At 42.1% G+C, this 12,922-nt stretch overlaps 1 protein-coding gene across 7 annotated transcripts in view; it reads right to left on the reverse strand.

Moving 5' to 3' along the window:
- Positions 1 to 7,976: 7,976 nt before the first annotated feature.
- Positions 7,977 to 12,922, reverse strand: part of KLHL29 (kelch like family member 29) — a 409,537-nt gene continuing 404,591 nt past the window's right edge. For 3 of the 7 annotated variants that reach the window (XM_075497840.1, XM_075497838.1, XM_075497839.1), the window contains one exon: positions 7,978 to 10,275. In XM_075497840.1, the coding sequence (XP_075353955.1) occupies positions 10,092 to 10,275 (184 nt within the window). In that variant the 3' untranslated portion in view covers positions 7,978 to 10,091. Of the gene's footprint in view, positions 10,276 to 12,922 lie in introns of all 7 variants that reach the window. The other 4 variants (XM_075497845.1, XM_075497842.1, XM_075497841.1 and 1 more) reach the window with 2 other exon arrangements.

Consider the following 12,922-nt stretch of genomic DNA (forward strand, 5'->3'; position numbering starts at 1 on the left):
TACCAGAGTTTCTCACTAGGGGTTCTTCCCTGTTTATCAAAGTTCTTCTTACCTTTTTTTTTTTTTAAGATAAACTTATAATATATCTATGAATTCCTTTAGTTCCCCTCCTCCCCCATAGGAGAGCAAGCTGCTAGAGGTTATGCAAGCGAAGAATCAACCCCCCATCTTACTCATTGGCAATTTATCCAGAGCTAACAAACTTAATGTGATGTATATAATGTGGAATGGAGTATGAGAAGCTGTTCTATAGATTTGTTATGGCCTTTCTTGAGGCGTGGGACACATGGTATAACACACCTGCTCATTTTCCTCTTTTCCTTTCTGTGTACCTTAAAGTAGAGGGCTCCTGGGCAAAAGACGAGTTGAGGAAGAGGGTACTAGTAAGTTATTTCATATCTGAGTCCAGTTCTGCTTTTATATGCAGCTTTGAAAGCACAATTAGATATTAAATATTATATAACTCATTATATAAATATAATAATGTAGTAATTGATCAGTGAGAGCCTAGGCTCATTTTGTATCAGCATGGTCAGATGTGGTGTTTTGATCTGAACGGCCTTGCAGATACCACACTTAACACCATCCAAGGCGTTTGCGGTCTGTGAATTAAGAATGTAGGGTACGAGGTCTTGCATATCTGTTTCTGTCTTTCAGGAGTGGTGATGGCCATGTTGACGGAGGGAATAGTTTCAGGCCTGATTTCTGACGGTGGCTGTAAAATGATCAGTCAAAAGGGACAAAACTGCTTTGTTTGGGCATTGACGAAAGGATTCTTGTAAAAATACTTAGTGAACTTTGAGAGGTGCTTCAAAAGCACGAATTAGTGAGGAATAGTTGGATTGCATCACGTGCTGTTAATAAAGCCTTAGTAAAAGCTTGTGCCACACTCAATTTGTCAAGTGTTCACTGCTTAACGCTGCTTCCTTCTGCTCTTGGTTTCTGCCTCGAATGTAGTTGTGAAATGCAATTTCCCGTGTTTCCTTAAATTTGCAGTGTTGCACATCCTCTGTTTCCTCCTTTAAGCCCCTCAGATAATTTATTTAAATAAAATAAAATTGAGATCTTTTTGTTCTGTATCTCGGGCAGGATTTGGATTTGGACTTGTAATATATGGGGTTTTAAGCTAGCACTGCATGTGAATAGATTCTGCAAGCTAAATCAGTAAACTGATCAATGAAGCCAAACTCTTCATTTTTTTTTTTTCCTCCTCCTTTTATGCATCACTTGTGGTCATGTAACTATTATGTAAAAATGAGGGATTATAAACTTTAACACTAATTAATTCAGCCTCATTCCGTTTCTAGGTGAGTAATTTTTTTACAGTGTGATCATTTGCATAGGGAATATATTTCAGTTGAACCCACTGCCAGCAAATGGCTGTGACTACTACTAAATTCCATTTCTTCTAGGAATGCATTTGAGTTATGCTGTATTGAGCCTTTCTTTAATAGTAGGGAAAATCCTTTTCCTTTAAAAATATGATAAGCTGCCAAGATTTAAAATGGATTCACCACTTTTAGTGGAATGTTAGTGTAAACCTGGCCATCCGTATTAAGGTTTGCTGATATGTGGATGCTGATTTGGAATAAAGCTGCTTTCAAGTTTCAGGTGCAAAAGGTATTCTGGCGTTAAGCTGTGTTAGAAGGCTCCTCTCCTTCAATTCCAGGAGTGGGGCAGGTTGAGAGCAGAGGAGGAGGTTGTTCAGGCTCTGCATGTGGGGCATTGCTGCTGCAGCACGTAGGATGTGTTGGCATAGTGCAGAAGCTGAGTGTTCTGCTGTGGTGGACTCCTCGCCGTGTTTGGTTTTGCTTACTTCTGTCTCTCAGCAATTGGGGGTTTGGCAGAGTACGCGTGAGAAGTGTACAGGTCCCTGAGACTGGATGGCTACTGGGAATGCTCACACCATTTGTCATCCTGGTTTTTTGTGGAGATGAATTACATCATGATGAAAACCCCTTTGCATCCATGTCGAATTTGAATTGTGCTCTAACTCAGAGATGTTCGACTGTGTCTGCATGGAAGTAGGAGTCTGTAGAAGGTGACCTGTCAGCTTTGGGACTGTGGATAGAGAGGAAGGAAAGACTTGGGGAAATTTCAAAAGGGCTCCCTTTGAAATGTTTCTTTAACAAGGAAGTAAAGCAGAGACCAAAATATTCATCCTAGAAAATATGTTAAATTTGGACTAAATGAATTTGCTAAGAAATTGAATCTGCTGTAGAGGGAAAGAAAATAATGCTGTTTTAGTTAAGGAACTATTTCTCATCTCCAAAACCCCACCTCTAGTTCTGTTGTAAAGCTTTGTCTTGCGTTCTTTTGCTGACTTTGTTAATACCTTGTAGAATCCCTTCTGTATGTGGAGGCTACCTGGAAGAACACCTGATTTTGGTGATAGGGAAGGACAGATTGCCCATCTGTTTTAGGTTTCTAATGAATATAATTCTGAAATGACTTTTGAAGTGATGTCCACTGCATTCTCTGTGACATTACAAAAGGCTTAGTGAGATAAAGGAGATATAATGTGAATAGCCACATGTTGTATGTGACTATTAACATCAGTTTAGTAATAAAGTACTGTTTTGTGTAGACGTTTTAAGTATCAGAAATATAAGCATGTAAGATTACATTTTCATGAAGCATTGGAGATGTAACTGGTTTAAAATTAATGTCTAGCCTTTATATTGGGGTTAGAGTGCTTCAGAGTCTTCCTTTAAAATGTCCCAAAGGCAGAAAGCTTTTTTTTGAAATAAAAAGCTTCCTTTTCACAAGATTCAGAGGACAGCCACGAAAGCACAAGTCGAGCACAAATTTTACAGTGTTAATCTTTTCAATACATGAGAATAAATTTTGGAAATGGAAATCAGCTGACACCTAACGATGATTTAAATGGTTAGCAATTTGTCACAAAAATTCGCATGTATTAATGGAGAGTAATATCAGCAGAAAACACTGTTGAATCTGATGCTGTGGCACGTATGATTTAATCTCGTGCATGGGCAGGGTCTACTAACTTATGTATGGCTTAACAATCTTTTCAGGAAAGGCATCCAGCCTTGGTCTGCAGGTTTGTACATCTCCCCTGCTCTTTGAGCTTTTCATCAAGTGGTTAAGCTCATGGGTAGAAACACGTGCCTTATTCCTCATTTGTTTTGGTCTGGCTTCTGCTTCCAGGCGCTGCTTCTTGTCTTCTCTTTATGTTCTAGACTCGTCATACATAGATTTTTTTTTTTTTCCTTCCCACCACGAAGATACTAATGCACTGTGATCAAGTAGCCTCTCAGTCTTCTTTTTGTAGAGCAGAATGAGCTCTTTATGGCTTTCACTGCATTTTCTCCAGCCTTTAAGTCAATTTTGTGGCTTTTTTCTGCAGTAGGTCAATTTTTCAACATCTTCTAAAACATTTGTTCACACAGGAAATTGCTGTGATATTCCAGCATTGGTCCCACCAGTGCCATATATAGAGCTAAAAATCACTGATTCCTACTCACTGTTCCCCTTTTTACACATCCAAAGATCAATTTAGTCCTTTTATGCCATGAAATTGGGCCAGGAGCTCTTGTTGCTTGACTCTTCTCAGACTTGCAGCTTTTCACCATGCTGTTCTCCATCCTGAATGTCAGCCTTCCTCATTCCCACCTCTCTGAGGTCCGCTTAGCTTTACAAAAAGAAGTTTTGTTTTAGTGGTCCGTGCCAGCCAGAGGAGCCAGCACAGTACGTATGACTTGTTCGGTCCTCGTTATCTTTTGCTCTGCTAATCTCTGTTTCCACAGGTCTGTGACTAATGATTTATGTCAACATTTTCCTTCAGGAACTTTGGAAGAAGAGGATTCCCCCATTAGAAATACTCTGATAATACCAAATTGAGAGTTACTCGAACAGATTAGATACTCCTCAATTAATCTGCCTATTCTTAGCCTGTTTAATATTTGCTGCCTGAATACTGTACAGTGAGAAAGTTGAAGTATTTTGTCACATGCTGTTGAAAATCTATTACCTTATCAATCAAATGTGTAATCCTGTCAGAGAATGAGATCAGGTTTGTGTGATACAGCCGATTTTCTAGAAAATCATCGTATTTATTCTTATCTCTTTGATTCATGATCAGTTTAGTTAGATATCATCTTTCCATTTTTACTTGGGATTGATGTCAGGTGAATGCCCTGTAATTACCCAGTCATTTCACTTGCCCTTTTGATAACTGTCACATTATCAGCACTCTTTCTGAAATACCCACGTGTTATTAAAAATGAATGTCAGCAGGGCAGAGCCTTCTGGGCTTTCTGGAGGTGGTTGAGTGTTAGGTTACCTCCTGAGTTTGAAAACCCTTATCCACTAGGGAAAGTCTGATACCCTTTCCAGGTAGTTTGCAGTCTGGACGTCTTGATCCCATAGGGGACACCTCTTGCCAAATAGAAAACAGAAATGTGAGCCATTCCCAAGCATTCCCTGCCACATTTCCACTCTTCATTTTCTCTGCAAAGGCTGTGTGTGGCATTTATATGTTCCAGGACATAAACAGGCAGCTTGCAGAAAAGCTGGGCGTAAATTGAAGCAGGTAAAATTGAACTCGGTGTCAACAAGTAATGGAGCACTGCATTCATTGGACATGAAAGTAAATAACTTAGGAAAAGACGATCTCTCTTAATGGAAACAGAGTGGCTACAGAAATTCCAGTGGGCTTAGAAATTTAGGCTTGCTTTGCAAGAGCTGATTATTTTTACTTGCGTGGAGGGATGGTGTTTCTGGTAGAGCATAATGCTCATTATACTCCTGAGACTTAAAGCATTTGCTGCGTCACCTTCACTGTTCAGTTTGCTGATCCTTACTCTGATGCTGTCCACCAGCACAAGGACATGGTATTAGAAGTTAGGGACTGTTTTAAGTTCCCAAGATGTGGAGAGGAATCGGTTCCTTTCTACCTGTAAGAGCTATTATGTTTATAAACGGGGTTTTTTTTTAATGAGGTGGGAAGCTGAAGCCTGTGTAGGAGCGTGACTGGTGACCTTAGTTAGGTGTCTGCTCTTTAGCCACAAAAACGTGAGAAAAGGTCACCGATGCTGGATGACGGAGAAAGCGTGTGTATTGCCTGTGGTGTGAGGCGTGACTTTAAGCAATCTTCAGCTTAGCCCCAGTTGTCATCACAGTTCTAGTTCTGTATTAATTTGCTTACAAGCCGCATGCTGAAGTTGCCTGTCAAGCTATTAAAAAACCTGGGTTACTAGTGCTGTTCTCTGGACAGATCGCGAAAGAGTTTCATACCATTGCCAGTATGAATCTTGCTGTGTAAGACTGGGGATATGAACTCTGAAGGAAAAGAGAATGCTGTTCAAAAATAACAGATGATGAAATTAAAACCAGCAGGCAGCCTTTCAAACCTTCATTGTATAATGAAAAATTCAGAGGCAGATTTGGCTTGATGACAGCACTGGAGCGTCCTTCTCCCAGGTAGTAACTGAGCCAAAACATTTAATTCCGTGTGTAAAGCTGCTACCGATTGAAGTAGAATTTGTTTAGATAAAGAAAATTGGAATTTGTTACTTTTTAAGAAATCTGCTAGCTAAACAGGAATTACTAAAAGTGTGTGTTATCAAAAGAAAAAACACGGGTGACTAGCAAAGGGAGAGTCGTTTTTCAAGGTAGTCTGGCACTTTTTTTTGTTTCCAGTCTCTAGCAGTTGGAGACCGTGCTGGTTTGCTTGTCATGCTTGCACAGCTCGGCTAAGGAGCCCGCGATGGCAGCTCTTGCTTTCATGAATTCTAACCTCAGCGAGTGTTTAATCATGCCTCAAACAGATTGGCTTTTCGGAGGAAAAACGGTGTTTCTGTTCTGGTATCGCTGTCCAGCTTAATGTAATGAGTGATGGAAACACTGTGCCCGAGACACATCCATCTGCTTCCCTCCAGACCATTTTCTTTCTGGCTTTTCCTGCAGTCTTAAGTTATCAACCCAGAACACTCGCCGACGATGGGAACTTGCTGCCGTTCCGTACGTGCTGGCATCTCTACTTCAACCGAAAGCATGTTTCAGCTCCTGTTTTTGAGCTGACTTGAAATGGGAAAGAAGGCATTAAGGGGTGAGCTTAAGGGTCTCGTCCAGTTTAAAAAGCTTGTATTAGCGTGACAAGTTGTAAAAATGTCAAAGTGGATACAGTCAGCGTCTTCCTAGGGACCTGGCACAGGTTGCAGCCTGCCAGGACTTGACTGCATCCACTCTTTGTAGGTTTATCCCCTATGATGATATATTATGTTAAGTCACCTTTTTCAGTTGGTGATGGGGAGGCAGCATGGTTCTGAGACCTTGCCCTTGCATTCGAGACAGCGGAGAAAAGCTTTGGCATCGGTTCCAGTTTTCAGAGAAATTCTTCACGAGACGCCGGGCGGGTGGGTAAATACTTGAAGCAGTCGGTGCCTTCGCTGTCTCCGCTGATTAAACATAATGGTACTCGTGGAGTCAGGCAGAAGTGCAGGCTGCGGCTCCTCTCCCAGCTAATCCCTGCAGCTGCGGAAAGTGGGTCCTGGTGCTGGCATTCGGTTTGTCTGGACTCCACCAAGGGCAAGCTGAAGTGTAACGAACGCTCTAATTAGCTTGCTCCAATTGCACTGTGCTAAGCTCAGCCTTAACACCTAGCTGCAGTTAATTAAAAGATGGGGTTGCTGAGGTTTTATTAGTAGTGTGTTTGCCACTAGATGCAACGATGGGACAAAGGCGGGTGACTTGGGCAAATTGTCAGGGGTAGGCGATTACCTGCACGCAGTGAACAGCCCCGTTTGGAGATCACTCGCCTTCCCAGGTGAGCCAGGGGAGAGTCAAACCAGTGAAGAAAAGAGTTTTTATCATTATCAGGCTGCTGAACCAGCCTGTCCCCGAATTTCTTAAAGCTTTTAAGAAAAATCTCTGAGCAGATATGTGCACATGATTCATTTGGCAAAAGCGCTCAGCCAGCTTCCCAGAGGGGAACTAAAATAATTTCCACATACAAGTAAAGCAAATAGCCTGTGTCTTGTTCATCCTACCAAGTATTATTGACTAGTGCTGAGTAAGAGATCTTTGCAGAGCGCTGATGAAAAGGTTGGCAACTCATTCCACTTGGTCTGGATTATTGCAGCATGGTTGTGTAATACTGAATTGCGAGGCTTTTAGTAATCTTCACAGGCTGTTCAACCTGAGCCACTAAGCCTAAACTAAAATGTTTAAAAACTGCGGTTCACGCTCTTAAATACTTGCGTAGATGTACTCTCTAAGAACTGGAGACAATTTCAATATACGTTAAGATTCTTCCTGTTAATGCGTAGAACAGATATTACCTCCTAAGATCCAGCTGAAATGTTCCGCTGCGGTGGTGTTTGGGACTAGTTCTATTTGGCTCATCTTTGTTCCATACCCAGTTTTACAACTACCAGATGACACCCTAATGAAACATCGAACAGCGGCACTTCAGTGCTCTCTGAAAGCTGTAGCCGGTGAGTTACAGAGCTCCCACTCTGGATACGAAGGAATTTTGACCATAGGGCAAAAGTGCCTTTCATCTTTTAGACATCGCAGCAGCAGTACAGTACAAATCCTAACTTTCACTTAAAACAAAAACAAAAAAGAAAAAAGCTGTTTATCAGTGTTTTTTTCAAGATAGTTTCCTAAACTATCTTGAGCCCTTTTGTTGCTTACTTAAGAGTAAGTTGGGGAAAACAGATGAAGAAACAGTCTTGCCGAATAAACTCCAAAATCACTTCTAAGAATTTTTTCGGAAAGGAGAATGGAAGTACTTTGGAAGCTACTGAGCATTTAAATATTAGCAACACATTTTTGGATTTGCAAGAGAAGCTAGCTGGATGGAATGGACACATTTTCATCCATGGCTGGGATGAAACCTGAAGTCACCGTTCGTGCAGTGGTGTTTCTTGTTCAGTCGTGACAAAATTAATCCAATCTGGATGCTGAATCTAGATCTATAAATATATTTATTATAATATAACAAGAACTTAACAGTAAACATAAACTATATACAATACCATTACAGATAACCCTGTTTTTAATATTAATCACAGAAATAGCCAGTTTTGTTCCAGTGTGAGAAATGAAGAAATAAGCTAAATTGGAAATGTTGAATGTGTTTTTAGGTCTTGTTGACAGGTAGCACCTCCTTTGGAGGTAGACACACACCAACACTAAAATTAGTCCTGCCCCAGGCAGTTAGAAACTTGTGCTCCAATCTTTAGGTTCACACTTGCACCCTGTTTGACATAAATACTTTAAACGACATACTAGTATATAATTTTGTTGTGCTTATTATTTTTTTCTTCTTTAAAGAATAAATAAAACAACTGCATAACAAAGGCTGGAACCTCACTGTCAAAATGAGACTTGAGTCACCCTATAGCTTGACTCAGCTGACTTGAGCACTTTTTCTTTAAATACTGCAAGATACAAATTTCATTTTTTTAATTTTATAAACAATTATTAATAAAATAAGATGATTAGCTAACCATCTGCATTGATTTCCCCAAAGCTGTAGGCAGACCTCCCTCCGTATAAAAAGGCTAGCGTATTTGGTATGAAATCCAACTAGATATTGACTGTAAGATCTCACCCACGCCCTGTACAGGACCCTCCTTCTGGAATTACCGGCATGGCATTTGGGATTTGAGTCTGCAAAGGCAAGTATGGCAACTTTTTTCTGTCTACTTGGAAAGAAATCAGACAATCCTTAGCTTGGGGTTACTTCCTATCTGTGAATTTTAAGATTCTTTCCCCTGCCCCCTCTACGTTACCCGGTCCATCTCCCATCTGATCCTTTTATGTATAAATTTATAAAGAATTTCCACATCACAATGCTCTCTGGATAGACAATATTTTAATATATATATAAAAATATAACCCCTGTGCTGTGCATATACTTACAACTCTACATAGTAATCATTTTAAGTCTCTTATACTGGGCTTAAGTCTATGCATTTTTCTACCATGGGATTTAAACTTGTGTGTTTCTGTAAATAAGAGAAGTATAAGGTTTCCACACCTATGGGGAAACTTGAAAAATAAACTAAAATAAAAAACTTGTTGGACTTTACATAAAAGATAGTGGCGTATATCCCAATGTAAGGAATTTTGGTTGAGAGCCAAAACTGAGCGCATAGTCACAACAGGAGGCATCTTCTCCATCTGATGAAAACGTGGAAATCCCACGCTACGCCGTGTGTTTTAATGTGATCCCAATCAGAAGTGAAGAGCGGGTTTACCAGGAGAATGCCTCTGGAATTGAAACCGTTTTCATTTTGCATTACGGGAATCGAGCACTGCCAAGTTCGCTCATCAGCAGAAACCAGGAGGAAAGGTTTAGAAGCCCCCACCACCTGCGGGCATGGCCACACGTGCCCACACAAGTATCACCGGGAGCAGAAACTCATCCAGCCCAACAGACCTTTTTTTTTTTTTTTTTTTCATCATTTTACATGGAATTTATTACCAATGGCTATTCTTCTTCACCCCAGTCCCCACCTCACCGCCCTTCTGGGCTCTGCTCTAGAGAACTGAAAGATTCGTTTGATCTGATGGAAGACTGACATCAACGTAAGCCATCTGCCACACAAGATTTCTCTCAGTCATTGGTATTGAAAAGCATGTATTTGTTAAAAACAAATGTAGGAATCAAAGTGGTAAGGACACTTTGACCTTTGAAATAGATTGATGCCTAAAGTGTAATAGTAAAACTAATCTGCATGGTTATTTTAAGAATCAAGCGTGAGCTCTAGAAGTAAAATGCAGATTTTTTTTTTCTCTCTTCCCCAGCTTAAAAAATATGTGAAATTCTATTGCACCTGGGTTGACCAAAAGCCGACGTCCAGAACAAGTGCCACTATAACATCTAGTGACACCCTTGTATTATTAAGTTACAATATCTTACATAGCACGGAGCTCTCTGCTCCTTGTTCACCAAAAGGTGAGGATGATTTTTCTACATTCAATGTAGACACTATTCAAGACTTTAGAGCAATATGTTCACTGGCTGGCTTTGCTGCTTTTGTTTCTTAAGTAGTAGTGTTCTTCTCGCCTGCGTTCAACAGGTACAAACAGTTCTGTCCCACTCCTGGGTAACATCAGCCGCTCTGAATGTACTTCTTGATTACTACGCAGCCGTGTCGAAAAACAGGACAGGGCATATTTGGTAGAAGTGTCCACGTATTTGTTTTAGGGTCGTAGGCTTCCATGTTTCCCAGGGCAGGTCCTTCGCTGCTAACGATCCCACCAGTGGCATAAATTTTTCCATCCAGAACCACAGCGCTGTATTTAGAAAAAAAAAAAAAAGTTTTAGTTAGTCTTCTTACCCAACAATTTTCTTTTTAGGCTTAAAACAAACCCAGTCTTTTGTAACAAGGGGTAAACTATCAACACACCTTTTATTCTTACCTATATAAAGCTGGGTGGGCATTTCTCTTCCCTCTCCCTTTCTCTCCCCTAAATTAATCCTTTTTATGTTCCTGCCAGGTAGGTAAATGTTGTCTCTAATTTCAACAACAGAAATTAGTCCAAGATGTTTCTCCTATGTATGGGATCTGCAGCAAATGTAGCAGGAGGACACGTCCCTGTAACACCATGCACATGCAAAGGCAATCCAAGCAATTAGGGGTCCCTGCTGCCTTGGTTGGAATAAACCCTTGCTTCAAGTTACTCCTCTAATTATCGATGAATGCTGCGAAGGGAGGGAAAGAAAACCTCCAAAAAATTCTCTGTTGCTTCAGCCCCTTCCACGGTCACGCTCTGGTGTGGGAGCCTGGAGGTCCTGCTGACTTGTCCTCCTTGTCCACCCGGGAGGGGTGGTGTCGGGTGGAAAGCCAGCCCAGGGCACACGAGTCTGATGGCTGGGGATGCGCAGCTGAGGGATTGGCAGGGGAGCTATATGCTGGCCTCTGAAGAAGACAAAAAAAACCTTACTGCTTTTTAAAAATGAAAGCGTTTGACTTCAGACATCTCTTGCAAATCAAGGATAATGAGGCTGGGCTAATCCCGTGGTCTGTAGGTTCTTGATAGGAGAGATAGCACATAGGTGTGAGACGTATTTGAAAGAAAAATTGCCCTTCAGCCTCATCTCTTCCTCCTCCCTCCTTCCACTTAACCCTTTGGCCTCTCCTGCAATCGTGCGCAGGGCATGACGCTCACTCTGGGCTAATAAGACAGACACCGAGGGGCTGGGCTCCCGTGTGTGTATTTGGAAGGGCAGAAGGATGACGGAGGCAGCCGGGCAGGAAAAGCCTATGCAGGGCTGCTGTGTCCTCCATGCTGCCTTCCCGCTGCATGGGGGGAACCCAGAAGTGGGGGCGGCTCCGCTTGTCATCTGCTGGGAAGCCTGAGTTTGGCCCTCAACATTTGAAGATGTTCTTAAGATGGATGGCGCTGGCAGTGGTTTTTCTGGTGGTTGGGGTCCCTTCCAACAGGTCTTCTGGTGGTTGGGTCCCTCCGAAGAGCAGTCAGTGGATGGTTGTGTTGGGAAGGAAAAGGGAGACTTGGAGAGTATGGGCACGCCAGAGGATAGCAGGGAGAAAAAGAGGGAGGGGAAGACAAGAAATGAATGGCAGCCAAGAATGTGGCCTAGATCTAGGAAGCTGGAGAAGGGAGTAACCCCGTAGGCTTGGTAAAAGTGAAGTCACTTCTTTAGCTAATTTTGGAGCAGTGGGAAGAAGAATGAAAAATGATAAAGGCAAAAGACAGAGTGCGCTGGAAGACCCAGGATGAACTGCAACTAAAATGGCACCAATAAAACCACACGTTTCTGAAGAACACAAAACTCTGATGTCCTTGTGGAGAAGCAGAGCCTGAGGTTAAAAATAAACGCACAATGACAACAGTGAGGACTCGAATAAGCCTAGTCCCTGGGTACCGCCAGGAAATAGGAAATAATGAGAATCTTGTCAAAATAACTGTTAATCTGAAAGGAGGAGGAAGGAGAGAGAGACTTGGAAACACTTGATTAGAGCCTATCCACAAATCAGCAGGGCTGGATGATGCATAGCCCAGGGTCCTAAGGGAGTTTGCTAATGAACTTACTGAACCACTGGTAATTATTTCTGAAACGTCAGGGAGAAGTGGGGAAGAACAAGAACTTGAGTAAAGCGAGTGTCATCCTGAAAGACAGCTCTGAAAGAGAATGAGCCCACCTCCGCAGGGTGGGCTCGGGTCCCTAAGCCAGGAGGGAGCGGAGGTGGCAGGACCAGCCGACCCAGTAAATCAGACAATGTGCAAATTAAACCACAGTTTAGGACTAAGATATTTGGTGGGGGGTGGGAAGCCCATCTCTGTATTGGAACAAGTTACTATTTAAAAGCAAGACAGGCTGGGAATTACAGCTTGCAAAATACAGCATGGGGAGAGGGGGAGGATGGTCCCACCCCGTGCTGAAACAGTCCTGATGTGGCGGAGGGGCTGCTGAAAGCGGCTGGGCGAGAGTTTAGAAATGAGGCCGTGGGGCAGTGGTTGCTATTTGTGTTTCACTTTGTTTTCTTAATAGTGAAGCTAAAGGAGATGGAAGCTTATGTGAACTGGGATAGGCTTTGGGATGTGCCAGATGGAGGAGGGTCCAGTGTCAGAGATGGGCTGTGGTACAGAGTAGCTTTGCTGCCTTGGTTCTCTAATGAAATGCTGAGCAGTCATGAAAAAAGTACCCCTACACAAAACTTGATTAAAAAAAAAAAAGGCAAATGGATTAATTTAGCAATTTTGTTGGGTGAAGTGGGAAAAACTAAACAAATTCCCAAACAAAGAAGAAAAGATCCCCAAGAAAGATCTGGCTGTGGAACTATCACTAATGAGTAATTAAAAGAGATGCTAGTGTGGAGCATGGAGCTGGGGCTCCTTCCATCAGTGTTGATGATCAAGGCCCACTGCCCATGAACGGCCTCAGCTAAGTTTTAATTTACTGGTGTGGACACGCTGG

Source organism: Mycteria americana, chromosome 3 (genome assembly GCF_035582795.1).
Source record: "Mycteria americana isolate JAX WOST 10 ecotype Jacksonville Zoo and Gardens chromosome 3, USCA_MyAme_1.0, whole genome shotgun sequence".
NCBI lineage: Eukaryota > Metazoa > Chordata > Aves > Ciconiiformes > Ciconiidae > Mycteria > Mycteria americana.